Source organism: Eretmochelys imbricata, chromosome 13 (assembly GCF_965152235.1).
Source record: "Eretmochelys imbricata isolate rEreImb1 chromosome 13, rEreImb1.hap1, whole genome shotgun sequence".
Taxonomy (NCBI): Eukaryota; Metazoa; Chordata; order Testudines; family Cheloniidae; genus Eretmochelys; species Eretmochelys imbricata.
The window spans coordinates 35023568-35039894 of record NC_135584.1 but is presented as its reverse complement, the minus strand read 5'-3'; the positions used below and the strand labels follow the sequence as shown (position 1 = coordinate 35039894).

At 50.8% G+C, this 16327-nt stretch overlaps 1 protein-coding gene across 1 annotated transcript; it reads left to right on the top strand.

Annotated features, from left to right (window-relative positions):
- The first annotated feature begins 14827 nt into the window (after window positions 1-14827).
- Window positions 14828-15166, top strand: LOC144273179 (ribonuclease-like). The gene has a single exon (XM_077831718.1). It carries the CDS (start codon window positions 14828-14830, stop codon window positions 15164-15166), a length of 339 nt encoding a protein of 112 aa, XP_077687844.1.
- Window positions 15167-16327: the final 1161 nt, after the last annotated feature.

Genomic DNA, 16327 nt, shown 5'->3' with positions numbered 1-16327 from the left:
GACCACACCACAGTTAGTTCCTGAGAGGCTCTGAATCTTCATGCTGGAAAGCCCACAGGTGTAGACATGGCTCAGTTAATTGGCTGCTGGAGGGCAGGACTTCAGGTGGTGAGGGCAGGTGCAATTGGGTGTCAGAGCACTTGGGTCCTATTCCCAGCTGTGGGAGGAGGTGGGGGTCTAGCGGTTGGAATGGGGGGGCTGGAAGTCCAGCTCCCTGGGTTCTATCAGGGATGAGAAGGGAGTCCTGGGAATTAGAGCAGTGGGGCTGGGAATCAGGGTTCCTGGATTCTAACCCCAGCTCTGGGAGGAGAAGACAATAAAGTAATTGGAAAAGCAGGGGTCTGGGAGCAGAGATCATAGAATATAAGGGTTGGAAGGGACCCCAGAAGGTCATCTAGTCCAACCCCCTGCTCGAAGCAGGACCAAATCCCAGTTAAATCATCCCAGCCAGGGCTTTGTCAAGCCTGACCTTAAAAACCTCTAAGGAAGGAGATTCTACCACCTCCCTAGGTAACGCATTCCAGTGTTTCACCACCCTCCTAGTGAAAAAGTTTTTCCTAATATCCAATCTAAACCTCCCCCACTGCAACTTGAGATCATTACTCCTCGTTCTGTCATCTGCTACCATTGAGAACAGTCTAGAGCCATCCTCTTTGGAACCCCCTTTCAGGTAGTTGAAAGCAGCTATCAAATCCCCCCTCATTCTTCTCTTCTGCAGACTAAACAATCCCAGCTCCCTCAGCCTCTCCTCATAACTCATGTGTTCCAGACCCCTAATCATTTTTGTTGCCCTTCGCTGGACTCTCTCCAATTTATCCACATCCTTCTTGTAGTGTGGGGCCCAAAACTGGACACAGTACTCCAGATGAGGCCTCACCAATGTCAAATAGAGGGGAACGATCACGTCCCTCGATCTGCTCGCTATGCCCCTACTTATACATCCCAAAATGCCATTGGCCTTCTTGGCAACAAGGGCACACTGCTGACTCATATCCAGCTTCTCATCCACTGTCACCCCTAGGTCCTTTTCCGCAGAACTGCTGCCTAGCCATTCGGTCCCTAGTCTGTAGCTGTGCATTGGGTTCTTCCGTCCTAAGTGCAGGACCCTGCACTTATCCTTATTGAACCTCATCAGATTTCTTTTGGCCCAATCCTCCAATTTGTCTAGGTCCTTCTGTATCCTATCCCTCCCCTCCAGCGTATCTACCACTCCTCCCAGTTTAGTATCATCCGCAAATTTGCTGAGAGTGCAATCCACACCATCCTCCAGATCATTTATGAAGATATTGAACAAAACCGGCCCCAGGACCGACCCTTGGGGCACTCCACTTGATACCGGCTGCCAACTAGACATGGAACCATTGATAACTACCCGTTGAGCCCGACAATCTAGCCAGCTTTCTACCCACCTTATAGTGCATTCTTCCAGCCCATACTTCCTTAACTTGCTGACAAGAATATTGTGGGAGACCGTGTCAAAAGCTTTGCTGAAGTCAAGAAACAATACATCCACTGCTTTCCCTTCATCCACAGAACCAGTAATCTCATCATAAAAGGCGATTAGATTAGTCAGGCATGACCTTCCCTTGGTGAATCCATGCTGGCTGTTCCTGATCACTTTCCTCTCATGCAAGTGCTTCAGGATTGATTCTTTGAGGACCTGCTCCATGATTTTTCCAGGGACTGAGGTGAGGCTGACTGGCCTGTAGTTCCCAGGATCCTCCTTCTTCCCTTTTTTAAAGATTGGCACTACATTAGCCTTTTTCCAGTCATCCGGGACTTCCCCCGTTTGCCACGAGTTTTCAAAGATAATGGCCAATGGCTCTGCAATCACAGCCGCCAATTCCTTCAGCACTCTCGGATGCAACTCGTCCGGCCCCATGGACTTGTGCACGTCCAGCTTTTCTAAATAGTCCCTAACCACCTCTATCTCCACAGAGGGCTGGCCATCTCTTCCCCATTTTGCGATGCCCAGTGCAGCAGTCTGGGAGCTGACCTTGTTAGTGAAAACAGAGGCAAAAAAAGCATTGAGTACATTAGCTTTTTCCACATCCTCTGTCACTAGGTTGCCTCCCTCATTCAGTAAGGGGCCCACGCTTTCCTTGGCTTTCTTCTTGTTGCCAACATACCTGAAGAAACCCTTCTTGTTACTCTTGACATCTCTGGCTAGCTGCAGCTCCAGGTGCGATTTGGCCCTCCTGATATCATTCCTACATGCCCGAGCAATATTTTTATACTCTTCCCTGGTCATATGTCCAATCTTCCACTTCTTGTAAGCCTCTTTTTTATGTTTAAGATCCGCTAGGATTTCACCATTAAGCCAAGCTGGTCACCTGCCATATTTACTATTCTTTCGACTCATCGGGATGGTTTGTCCCTGTAACCTCAACAGGGATTCCTTGAAATACAGCCAGCTCTCCTGGACTCCTTTCCCCTTCAAGTTAGTCCCCCAGGGGATCCTGGCCATCCGTTCCCTGAGGGAGTCGAAGTCTGCTTTCCTGAAGTCCAGGGTTCGTATCCTGCTGCTTACCTTTCTTCCCTGCGTCAGGATCCTGAACTCAACCAACTCATGGTCACTGCCTCCCAGATTCCCATCCACTTTTGCTTCCCCCACTAATTCTACCCGGTTTGTGAGCAGCAGGTCAAGAAAAGCGCCCCCCCTAGTTGGCTCCTCTAGCACTTGCGCCAGGAAATTGTCCCCTACGCTTTCCAAAAACTTCCTGGATTGTCTATGCACCGCTGTATTGCTCTCCCAGCTTCTTGGGTTCTATCCCTAGGTCTAGAATAGGAGTGGGGTCCAGTAGGTTAGAGCAGCCCCTCCAAGGGGATTCTCTCTGGGGATTAGTTTTGGAGTGGAATCCATTTTAGTCAGGACTCCTGGGTCTTCTCCCCAGCTCTGGTTGAGGGGGTGAGGAATGGAGTCTAGTGGTTTGTGTGGGGCTAGGGCGCTGAGATCCAGGACACCTGGGTTCTATCTCCAACTCTAAGTGGGGAATGGGGTCTAGTGGGTTAGAGAGGTGGGGTGGGGAGGTTTTGGGACTCCTGCGTGTAGGAAAGAACTTGTCACTCAGAGATTCGAGCAGAGGGCTTGGCAGACCCCACCACGGCTCCTCTGAGAATTGGAGCAGGAGTTTCCACCAGTTTAGATCTTACCTCTGAGCTGCAGAATTTCAGAAGGCAAAGCAGGTGAGAGTGGCAGGGTCAGTTCATGTGGAGAGGGAAGCTCAGAGCTCAGGCTAGCAGCTCGTTTCTTTAAAGGAGGATAAAATAAAGAGGCCGGGTTGGGAGGATCCGATTGCCACGGGGCGACATTCAGCCTCCCATGCTGTGTAAAGCTGGGCTGACCGTCCGACCAGCGCTAGCTGGGTCCCTGTGGGACACGTAGGCTGTGTCTACATGACAGACCTTACCGTGGCACCGCTGGACAGCTGCAGCTGCTCCACGGTAAGGTCTGTTTTGTAGCCGCTCTGTGCCCGTTGGAGAGAGCATCTCTCACCAACATAGCCATGTCCACACCGGCGCTTTTCTTGGTGAAACTTCTGTCAGCCGGGGGGGGGGCGTTTTTTCACACTGTTAACCAACAAAGTTTTGCCAACAGAAGTGCTAGTGTAACAAAGCCTAAGAATCTTACTGCTGGAGGACTGTGGCTGGGGTCTGCAAAGGGGCCTAAGGGAGTTAGGGGATCTCTTGTGGGATTAGGGCACCTAGCTCTGGAAGGCTCCATTCAAAATCCCAGCTCAGGTCCCCCGTCTGACAGACTCATAAACCTCTGGGGATCAGCTATGAGAGAGATGGGAGGACATGCTGGGAGGGGGTTACAAAGAGGTTCTGAGTAGGGGGATCTCTCTGGGGATTAGTTTTGGGGTGGGATCCATTGTCTACCCCAGGGGGAAATTTTGGACCTTGCCTTGATGCATCCCTTCCATGCCCATTTTCACAAGAAGCCCTGTAGAGCTGGGGAGTTCACACCCTGAACCAGCCTTCATGAATTCACACCAGAACAATTTAAACATTTTAAAGCCAGGCCAGAGAATTTCACCCAGTTACCCCAGCACTGAGCCCAATCACTTGTGTCTGGCTAAAGCACCTTCCACCAAGTTGCTTAGTCTGGACTGGAAGCCACCCAGAGATGGAGAAGGTGGCGTTTGCTCCCTTTGATCGTTTGTTGCCACGATTCCTCATCCTCACAATTAAAAACTGGGGCCTTATTTCTAAGTTCAATTTGTCTGGCTTCAACTTCCAGCCCTTCGTTCTTTTTCTGCCGTTCTCTGCTACATTAAACAGACATACAGTGCCTGGTGTTTCCTCCCCGTGAAGGTCCTTGTATACTCTCATCAACCACAATCTTAAAGTATTTAGACTGCAGGTGTGTAACATTAGGAGATTGCAAAGTGCCCTGATACCATGGGGATGGACGAGACATTAGACGGCTAACCTGATGCTGGAACGAAGAGAGATCACAAGAGTCTTGGATGTCGTATGATTTCAGACATTTAGGCAGCTTTCTCATCAGACAGCAAAAGCGCAGAATGAGACCCAGTGACTGGCAGTTGAACCTGGACTGATTCAGACTAGAAATAAAGTGGAAATTATTGAGTGAGGGAAATTAACTGTGGGGATCACTGAGCTCGGGACTGGGTGCCCTCCCCATCACTGGCATCTCCAAAGGGACATAGCTGTCTTTCTAAAAGATGTGCTCCAGTTCAAACAGAGCTAGGAACTAGATGCAGAAAATGCTGGATCAGTTTGTCTGGCCTGCGATATGCAGGAGTTCCCACAAGACGATCATCAGGGTCCTGTCCAGCTTAAAATCAACAAAAAGTCATCTAACATAAAATGCTTCACCATAAAACAGACATCAATCAGTTGGAGTCACTCATACGCCTCACCCTCTGCTGCCCCAGCACCCATGTATATAGAGCCCGACCAAACTCACAGCCGTGAAAAGCGCATTGCAGACCCAGCGGCGTATTAAGGCCGACAAATTTGCAGAGGCGGCAAATTTGTAAGAGCAGCCAGAGGCACCAACTTCCCCCGGCACTGCTGGGTGGTCGCGCCCCCCGGTCCCACCCCAACTTCACCCCTTCCCTGCCTCCATTCCCCGCCCCCATTCCAACCCCTTCCCCAAAGTCCCCACCCCAACTGCACCCCCCTATTGGTCCCCTTCCCCAAATCCCCGCCCCGGCCCCACCTCCTCCCCTGAGCAGGCCGCGTTCCCCGCTCTTCCCCGTCCCTCCCGGCTGTGCGAAGCTGTTTGGGGCACAAGTGCTGGCAGGGAGCGGGGAGAAGCAGGACCCAGAGGCGCACTCAGGGGAGGAGGCGGAGGCGGAGCGGAGGTGAGCTGGGTTGGGCAGCTGCTGGGGTGGGGTGGCAATTGTTTCAGGGCCTAGGGGTGGCAAAATCATTAACCTGCCACTGCGCAGACCATGAAAACTGGTTATTGTCGTTCACAGAACTGCCACCCTCACTTCTGCCCTGCTGCTGGCCGTGGCGCTGCCTTCAGACACAGGCAGCTGGAGAGTGGGAGCTGCTGCCCGGCAGCCTAGCTCTAAAGGCAGCGCCCTCGCCAGCAGCACCGCAGGCGTCAGTGTGACGATATTCCAAAATGCCGAAAACAGCCTTGCAAGCGCCCCACAACTCCCCTGTGGGCTGGCACCCCCACGGTTACGACACTGCGAAACCTCACATTTAAATTTCTGAGACCGTGGAATTTACCATTTTAAAAATCCTATGACCGTGAAATTAACCAAAATGGACCATGAATTTTGTACGGTCCTAATTATTCAGTAAAGCCGACCCCTCCGCACCGATCAGCCTCTGCTGCCCCTAGTGCCCATTATACAGTATAGCCGCCCCTTCCCCACCCCCACCCTCTGCTGCCCCCTAGTGCCCATGATACAGTATAGCCACCCCTTCCCCACCCCCACCCTCTGCTGCCCCCTAGTGCCCATTATACAGTATAGCCGCCCCTTCCCCACCCCCACCCTCTGCTGCCCCCTAGTGCCCATTATACAGTATAGCCGCCCCTTCCCCACCCCCACCCTCTGCTGTCCCTCGTGCCCATTATACAGTATAGCCGCCCCTTCCCACCCCCACCCTCTGCTGCCCCTAGTGCCCATTATACAGTATAGAGTATAAAATATCCAAGGGACATGGAAACTGAGTCTTAATATCTTTTTTCCTGTTTCCCCTCTGTAACAGGAGGATAAGGACCCTTTCCCTATTTGCTTTGCCTACTGAGACTGTAAGTGTTTCTCTCTGGTCTGTGCAGCACCCGACACAATTGGGGGCCTGATCTCAGTTGGGGTCTGGGCAGCGCCTGGCACAACGGGGGCCCTGATCTCAGTCGGGGTGTGTGCAGTCCTGATCACACTGTGGGTAATTAGGGTTTAGATGTTGAATGGGCTCGCAGGGGGCGGGGTTCAGGCTCAGGAGGTTCCATGGAGGAGGCAGATCCCCACCCCGCGCTCTCCCCATCCATCTCCCCCGCACTCCGCACTGCAGGTCAATCCAGTGACAGACACGGCATGGCTCTGAGGGGCCCCGCCCCGTACTCCTGCTACTCCTTGTCCTGCTGGCCACCAGATGGGCCCAGCTCAGTGAAGGGACCAGCTACTTTGATTTTGTGGACTGGCACCAGGACAACCCCAAGATCTTTGCCTTCGACAATCGGCACTACTGCGACATAACGATGAAGCGACGAGGCTTGACCTGCCGTTCCTGCGACCCCACCAACACCTTTATCCACGCCCCTCCCAGCCAGCTCCAGGACATCTGCAGCCAATGGGGACCCACGTCTCCGCAAACCTGTACGACAGCAAGGCGTCCTTCAACATCACCACATGTCGGGTACTGTACGGCTCTGTACTGGAGGACTGTAAATACAGGGCTGCAATTGGCAACACCAAGATCCACGTGGCCTGCCTCTGGTGGCTGCCCGTACACTTAGAGCTGACGTACCTGTCGTGAGCAGGGAGCAGAGGATCCCCCTTCTGCCCCCCACCCCCTTTCACTCCTGGGCAGCTCTCTGCCACTGGGGGCTCCCTGTCCCCGCACCTGCTCCTCCTGGGCAGCGCCCACCATGAGTCTCCACAGGGACATTCAGTGCCTCCCCTCATCCCACAGGCCGGCAGCTTGAGGCCTGCGGGGGAATTTCCCACACTAGGTGCCCAGTTCCCATCCACATGAGTGAAAATCCGGGCACCCAGCCCCCCGCCCCCCCCCCCACCCAATCTGGCACTGAGACCCTCAGGGTGAGCCCAGTGCCCATCTCGCTGGATGCCCATTATACAGTACAGCTGACCCTCCCACCCTGCATCCATGGGGTATTGGGGGCAGGGTATGGGGAGGAGATTGTCCCAGGTGGGGCCCTAGAAGCGCTCACTGAGTTTTGTTTCCTTGCTGTTTCGTGCAATAAAAAACTTTCCTGTCAATGCAGAACGAGCCGGTGTGTTTGGGGGGCTGGGGGCAGAGTCACTGTGCATCTGGAGATCTCAAACCCTTGGGCTATTTGGGGAACGTGGCTAAGTTTTTAAAGGGATCAGGAAGGGGCTTAGAGAAATGTCCCATTGCTATGCCGTGACCATGATCAAACCTCAGGTCAAGGGGCCTGGCTTCCCCAGGGGATTGGGGATTGCAGTCTGAGACCTTGCCTTTTTATGGGATGCCAGCTCCAGTCCAGATACAGGTGGGGCAATTCACTGGCTGAACAGGGTGGGGAATGCAGTACAGGGCCGTTCCCCAGAAGGAAGCAGCAGGTCCCATGGGCTGCAGGCCCCAGCGTGGCCCCAGGTAGGGCTGGTAGTGGCCGCTGGGGAATGGCGCACAGGAAACGTTTATTTCCAGAGCACTAGAGGCAAAGCTGGCCCAGCTTGGCAGGGTCTGGCTGGGTCTGGGTGTGTGTCAGGGAGCAAAGAGTTTTCATCTGTGGTTTGCCAGTGAATAGCTCATTTGCTTGCAGCCACAGTTTCCGTGGAGCTGGAAGGGCCCCCATGCCTCATGGCCACCTATGAGGCTCTGTCCCAGAGGGGTTTGCAGCATGGAAACAGAGCTGGCCTCTCCTACCAGTGGCCCCTTCACCCACTGCTCTGCAGCTCCCACAAACAGCAGAGCACATACAGCCACCATCAGCACCGCAGTGCCCCTTTGTAGCACTCGGCCTCCATCCCAGGCCCCTCTAAGCCCTTTACACAGACCAAGCCAGGATCTTCACCCCGATTCCACAGGTGTGGGAAACTGAGGCAGAGGTGGGGCTGTGGCTCAGTCAGGGCCAGGCAGCGTACAGTCAGTGGCACTGCCCAGTGTGCTCCCTGCAGCCCACCGGAGGTGAAAATATTCTCAGGGGTGACCTTTGTCCCCTTGTGGATCCATTGCACAGAGCCCTGCTGTTGTAAGCCAGGAGCTGTGAATTCAATTTTCACTGGGCTCTAGATGAGTGTTTTCAAGAATATTTTCCCCCAGGTTCATTTCCTCAGCAGTATGTGGGTGGCTCAGGCCTTAAGAGATGCTGTTGTCACCAAATGGCATTTTTCACAAGACTGGAAAGAGAAAAACGTCCCCTGCAAAGCCATATGTTTAATTCTAGCCAGGCCAGTGCTGAAGGCTCATTTATCGGGCACTAGCTAAGGAATTACGACTTCTTGGTTCCATTCTTGGTTCTCCTGTGGGACGTCGGGTCTGTCGCGTCTCTGTTCTGTGCCGCATTTTCAGTGCTGGTCCCTGTGACATACCCAGCGTACAGTCCAGACCGATGAGTAGCTGGATCATTTCTGCCTTCTGGCCCTTTACACTGCTTTGCTGCTGTAGCCTCCAGCCTGGACTGCTCACAAACAGCCTCCAGCATGCAAGTCACTCCCAGCTGTGTCTGTGTGCATGCTGCAGCCAGACAGCCACGCCTTGGCTCCTACCAGCCTCGGTTGTGCTGCAGGGTGACCCCAGAACACCCCCAGTCCCAGACCTACCCCCAGCCCTCTCCTGCACTATACAAGTTTATGTAAAGTCTGTTATTGCTTTCATAGAAACAATAGGCACGTAACCTGCCACTCCAAATTGGAGTTTCCCAGACACTTTGATGTAAACACTCTGGAGCAGATCAAACGATGAAACAAGTTTATTAAGTCAAAGAGAGATTTGAAGTCAGTCCAAGCAATGAGGCATACAAGACAGAAATGTTTTCAGGAAAATAAAAAGTTAAAACACACCTGGAGCCTAACTTAACAAACTAGATCCAGTTTAAGCAAAGTTTCTCACCATGTGCTTCCACCTGTTTTAGTGACCAAACGACTCAGGGAATGGCCCCTTCTCCAGCTGAACGAATGCTTCCATTGTCTTTTCTGATGCCGTGAATGCGATGGTCAGGGAGACAGGAATGGGGCCCATTAGGATGTTTGTCCCTCCTTTTTATAGTGCACATTTGAAGTCTATCTAAATAATGGAGGACATCTTAGAATAGTTTACCATGTAACAGAAAGGAGTTTTTAAATATAATTATAGCTCCAGTAACATCCAGCCCATTTTCGAATCTATCCCGTTCGCTTCATCGGGACTTGACAGAAACTTAAAATGTGCCTCAAATAGGTCCAAACGTTCCACATCACAGTTCTTTAAAAACATTATTCATTCTTAAAGACAGCTGTGACATTGGAATAGCCGTTACTGTCACTTCTCCATCACGGTCTTTGGAGCGGAGGCTCTCATCTTTCCCAGGGCTTGAATGTGCCACTGCATTGTTTTAAGGGTAGATTCCCCAAGGACGATAAATAGCCCACACTCCAGTGACTTATTGATTAGAAAACAGGCCAGTAAGGTCATTGGACTCCATGGCACATAGAGCATCCCACCATTGCCATAGCCAGGATATCAGAAGCTTTGCACTTAGGTAAAGTATTTGCAAACACGCATCTCCAAAGAAGCTAGAGCCGTCTTCAGGCATATAAGGAGCAACCAAAGCTTGCACCATTGAACAGAAACAAGTTAGACAGAAACAACGAGGAGTCCAGTGGCACCTTAAAGACTAACAGATTTATTTGGGCATAAGTCAGACAGAAATCACACATACCCTCTGCAAAACATTTTCCAAGCATCAGTGTCTTTCTTCAAATTGCAGGGATACAGCCTTTGAGAGTGCTTATTTAAGTAGGTTTTACTTTCAATAAGACATTGGTAGGGGTTTAAATGGAGGTTTATTGCTATAAAGAGAGAAGGGAGAAATTCCCGCTATTATGGCTTTTGATAAGGATCTTCAGTGTCAGCCTCCTAGAATAGAAGTTGTCATAAAATATCAGGGTTGGAAGGGACCTCAGGAAGTCATCTAGTCCAACCCCCTGCTCAAAGCAGGGCCAATCCCCAATTTTTGCCCCAGATCCCGAAATGGCCCCCTCAAGGGTTGTACTCACAACCTTGGGTATAGCAGGCCAATACTCAAACCACTGAGCTATCCCTACCCCCACCTCTTTGGTCCTGAATACAGAGTACTTAGACATTCCTTTCAATCAGGACTCTTTAAACCACAAACATCCTCCTTCCTTTGTTCTTGAGATAATCTCATCCCTCTACCAGACTGCTGTCCTGGCCTTTGATAAGATCCAATTGGTTTGTTTGCCTTTTGACCCAAGTGGCTTTAACACCTGCCATTCCCAGTCTCTTTACAACTTGCAACTAAAGACTTCAATTAATTATTGCTCACAACAAACAATGCTAATCTACCTTTTCAAAACATAGCACAAAAGAAGAGAGTCTAGAGAGAGAAAGGTTTCAGAGTAACAGCCGTGTTAGTCTGTATTCGCAAAAAGAAAAGGAGGACTTGTGGCACCTTAGAGACTAACCAATTTATTTGAGCATGAGCTTTCGTGAGCTACAGCTCACTTCATCGGATGCATACTGTGGAAACTGCAGAAGACATTATATACACAGAGACCATGAAACAATACCTCCTCCCACCCCACTCTTCTGCTGGTAATAGCTTATCTAAAGTGATCATCAAGTTGGGCCATTTCCAGCACAAATCCAGGTTTTCTCACCCTCCGCCCCCCCCCCCCCCACAAACTCACTCTCCTGCTGGTAATAGCCCATCCAAAGTGACCACTCTTTTTAAAATGTGTATGATAATCAAGGTGGGCCATTTCCAGCACAAATCCAGGTTTTCTCACCCCCCCGCACCCCCCTCCAAAAGCCATACACACAAACTCACTCTCCTGCTGGTAATAGCTTATCCAAAGCGACCACTCTCCCTACAATGTGCATGATAATCAAGGTGGGCCATTTCCAGCACAAATCCAGGTTTTCTCACCCCCACCCCCCCAAGACACACACAAACTCACTCTCCTGCTGGCAATAGCTCATCCAAACTGACCACTCTCCTTACAATGTGCATGATAATCAAGGTGGGCCATTTCCAGCATAAATCCAAGTTTAACCAGAACGTCGGGGGGGGGGGTGGGTAGAAAAAAACAAGGGGAAATAGGCTACCTTGCATAATGACTTAGCCACTCCCAGTCTCTATTTAAGCCTAAATTAATAGTATCCAATTTGCAAATGAATTCCAATTCAGCAGTTTCTCGCTGGAGTCTGGATTTGAAGTTTTTTTGTTGTAAGATAGCGACCTTCATGTCTGTGATTGCGTGACCAGAGAGATTGAAGTGTTCTCCGACTGGTTTATGAATGTTATAATTCTTGACGTCTGATTTGTGTCCATTTAAAAGAATAAATGTGCCGTAATTGCACTGCCAGAACAGTGGCCTTCAAGTTTGTTAAGGAGATCATTCCTCGCTTTGGACTCCCCCTGTGGATGGAATCTGACAACGGGACACATTTCACGTCAAAAATCATTCAAAGCATCTCACATGCTTTACAGATCCCCTGGAAACTCCATACGCCCTGGAGATCGCAAGCCAGTGGTGTAATGGAGCGTACCAATCAGACCCTTAAACGGCATCTCTCAAAAGTGTGCCAAGAAGCCTCACTGTGATGGCCTAATTCTTTGCCCCTCGTCCTACTTCGTATCCGCATTCTCCCTAAGGGTAGATTAGGGCTTAGTCCCTTTAAAATTATGTTTGGAAGGGCATGAATGGCACCCCGGTTCTGTCAGGGGAATGGGAGCTAGGTAATGTTTTTTTGTCACAGTATATGTGTTCCCTGTCTGCTGTTCTCTTGTCTCTTCACAGGTATACCAAGGATTCCCAGCCTCTCCCCTTGGACTCTCCCATCCACTTCTTACAGCCCGGTGACTCTGTGCTTGTTCGTACCTGGAAAGACGAGCCTCTCCAGGAAAAGTGGAAAGGACCCTATACCGTCCTGCTGGTCTTCCATACAGAGGCAAAGATCGAGGGACACAAGAACTGGATCCATCACTCTCGTCTGAAGGCAGTACCCGCCCCCTCGTCAGCAGAACAGTGGATCGTCCAACCTGCTGACTCCTCATCTAGTGACGATCTCAGGCTAAAGCTACTGTTTAAAAGACACAAATAGTGGGCACCTTAACGCTAAAATGGGCCCACCCAGCTACTGGAGACCCTGGGTTGGAAAGACTCTGGTAATAATTAATTGGGTAATATTGTTATTCTCTGTATTGGTAGTTCCAAACTGTGCATATCGGGAGCATAACTCCTTTGTTTCGCTTGCGCACCATGTTGCTACTTTAACAAACCAAACTGATTGCTGGGTATGTGCTCCAACTCCACGGTCCCCCAAAACGGGAATGCCCCTTGACATGCTGCCCTTGACCCCAGCAGAATTAGCCGCCAGCAAAGAGCAGGAAAGAACGGACTCGCCGTTCTGAAATAAGACCTCTTTACAGCAAGCCACCTATCAGGACCAGGAGTATTCAGTTGCAGTACTCACTGAGGGAGTGTTATGTTTTACCCGAAACCAATCTGATTACTATGGGCGTCCTGTGGAAAAAAGCTCCTGTGTTATTACACAGTGGGCTAATGGGTATTAAATAAAGACCAACAGGGGAAGACAGCAGTGTGGGTGTAATTGTTCCTCCCCTTTTAGAAAAACTCTTACAAATAATCTTACCACAAAAAAAAAAAAAAAGGTTTGGAAATATAACTTGCCGTCCAGTTAATATCTCCAGTGTAGCAAGCCAATGGTGGGTTTGTAGTGGTCCCTATGGCAAGTGTAATTTGAACGGCACAATTAGAAACGCCCCCACTTGTACCCAATCAGAAGGATGGGATGCCCCCTTAGGGGCATATGAACTGTTTGGATAAACAGCCAAAGCAGCCTTAAATATCCCAGGAATCCCCTTAAAAAACAGTCCTTACTGGGCCCTACAGGGTCACCATTTTGTGTGTGGCCGAAAGGCTTACAAGGTGCTGCCAGCCAACTGGACAGGTAGCTGTTCTATAGCTCATGGAGTTCCTCATCTGTCAATAACTGCCACACTGCCCAAAAAAAAAATTAGAAATGCCTGAGACACCTCCGTTAAGTCACAAAAAAAGACCCTGCGGCAACTGACTATGGCATTAAAGGGCAATATAAAGAATTCCCTCACAACCGAGAAGCTTGAAGGGTGCTCTGTACTGGAAATAGCGCCACTGTTTTCCGGGCCAGCCATGGCATGCATAAGCCGCTATACTGTAAGGCTGCAAATGGTACTTAAGAAAGTTGACTTTGAGTTAGAGGACTCGGTTAGTAATTTAAAGTCAGCAGTGAAAATATTAAATAAAAAGGTACAGCAGCTCAGGACGTTTTCCCTCCAAAACAGGCTGGCTTTGGACTATCTCTTGGCATCCCAAGGAGGGGTTTGTGCCCTCGTTGGGCCCCAATGTTATATATATATATATATATATATAAATAATAGCAGTTATAAAATCTATAAAAAGGTGGTACAGGCTGAGGCCCATGCCCGAGCACAGGTTGCCTATACTGCCCCAGAGAGCGATTGGTTGCAAACCTTGTTTTCAGGCTGGGGTTTGTCATCTTGGCTTGGTGGTTTATTTAGCCTGTTATTAAAATTTCTCTTTCCTGTATTGCTTGTATTAATGGTATTATGCTGTGCAGTATCATGGGTCAGGGCCCTTTTGCAAAAGTTAATAAGTCATTCTCTTCAGGGCTATCACAAAGTGCTTATGCAAAATCCTATTATAAAAAAATAAGTAGCCCAAGTAAAAAAACTCAGAGCCAAAGCTGTTAAGTGTTCTCAAAGGAGGGAGTTGTTGGGGACACTGGGGCATGGCCACTAGGTAACTCGAGGGGATGGAAGACCACGAGTGTTGATGAAGCCCCCTCGCACTAGGCCCAAGTGTCCTTGCCCCCTCCCCCCCTCCGCCCCCTGCCTGGAGACACTCGCAGCAGTTCTGCGTACTAGGCCCAAATGTCCTTGGCCCCCCAGCCTGGAGGCACTCACAGCAGTTATGCTAAGGATCTGCAACAATATGTTGCAGAGTCAGACTGCCTGAAACTAAACAAGGCCAAACAGGGCAAATATAAAAAAAAAATGCTAAATAAAGCAGCTTTATGTATAGTTTAACAAAGAATACAAAAAACAAAAAAAACTAGCTGGTGACTAAATTGGCTGGCTATATAGATACTTAGGGCAGCCTGCTATTAAATAAATATGCTAAAAATATATATATATAAAAGCCTGTGAAACTTCCTGCTCTGTGTGCAGGATTTGAGATTCTATTCTCCCTGTACCTTTTTAAAGCTTCAAATAAACTTTTCTGCTTCTCCACCCCATTGTAATTATTGGGTAAAGCACACCGGGTAGCGAACCAAACCCTGCTGTTGTTTTGCCTCTCGGCACTGGGTGCCGGCAACAACCCTGTCTCCATCCATCTCCCCCCTCTCCCCACTGCAGGTAGATCCAGTGACAGATATAGCCATGGCTTCGAGGGGACCCCACCCCGCGCTCCTGCTGCCCCTCATCCTCCTGGCCGCCAGCCTGGCCCAGCTTAGAGAAGGCACCAGCTACTCGCAGTTCTTGAACCAATGCATTGAATTCCCCAAGAGCAGTGCCTCCAGTGACCAGATCTCCTGCGAACTCATGATGCAGCGCCAGGGCCTGACCCGCCCTTTCGGTATAACCGGCGACACCTTCATCCAAGCCCCCACCAACCAAGTCCAGGGTGTTTGCAGCAGTGGAGGGAAACGGGTCCGCGACAACGTCTATAACAGTATTGCACGCTTCCACATCTCCACATGCCAGCTAACAGCCGGCTAACATCCATTTCCCCACTAGGGCACTGTATCTCCAAGGCTAGAATCCGGACCCGCAGGATCCATGTGACCTGTGCCCAGGGGCGGCCTGCGCACTTAGACAGAGTCCTATAGACAGAGTCCTTAGACAGAGTCCTGCCCAGGCGCTGGCCACAGGCGGAGCAGGGGGGCCCCTGCTCCCCCACTTTGACTCCTGGGCAGTTCTCTGTCACTCGGGGCTCTCCTGCCTCGTCCCTGCCCATCCTGGGCAATCCCTGCCATGAGTCTCCACAGGGACATTCAGTGTCTTCCCTTATCCCACAGGCCGGCAGCCTGGAGCCTGTGGGGCGGATTTCCCAAGGCAGGTGCCCAGTTCCTATCCACACGAGTGAAAATCTGGGCACCCAGCCTCCCCAGCTGGCACTGAGATCCTCAGCCTGAGCCTAGAGCCCGCCTCGCTGGGTGCCCATTATACAGTACAGCCACCCCCTCCCACCCGGCATGCATTAGGTATCGGGGGCAGGTTGTGGGGAGAAGATTGTCCCAGGCAGGGCCCTGAAAGCTCTCCCTGAGTTTTGTTTCCTTCCTGCTTCTTGCAATAAAACACTTTCCTGCCAATGCAGAACGAGTCGGTGTGTTTGGGGGGCTGGGAGCAGAGTCACTGTGCATCTGCGGATCTCAAACCCTTGGGCTATTTTGGGAATATGACTAAGAGTTTGGCTACACTTACATTTTATAGGGCTCTAACTTGCTGGCTCAGGGGTGTGAAAATTCACCCCCCTGCGTGCAGCAAGTCAGAGCGCTTTAAAGCGCTTGTGAAAACAAGCTCTGAGCGCAGGGAGCAGGGCTCCCAGGTCTAGGAGCTGATCCCCCCATGGAGGTGGATCACCAGGAGCGCTGGGAGAACCCTCTCTCCCAGCGCTCCTTCGTGACCACTCTCACACTTCCAAGCGCTGCCGGAGGAGCGTTCCCGCGACAGCGCTTTGAAGTTTCCAGTGAAGCCGTGCCCTAAGTTGTTCAAAGGGACCAGGGAAGGGATTTGGGGGCGTGCCCCTTTGCTAAGCAGTGACCATGATCAAAACCAGGTCAAGGGGCCCAGCTGGCTCCAGGGATTGGGGAATGCAGTCTGAGGCCTTGCCTTTTTATGGGGCACCCGCTCCAATCCAGATGCAGGTTGGGGCAACTC

Bases quoted from the DNA above. Each gene is read 5' to 3' on its own strand.
- LOC144273179 (XM_077831718.1), top strand. From the start codon at position 14,828: ATGGCTTCGAGGGGACCCCACCCCGCGCTCCTGCTGCCCCTCATCCTC.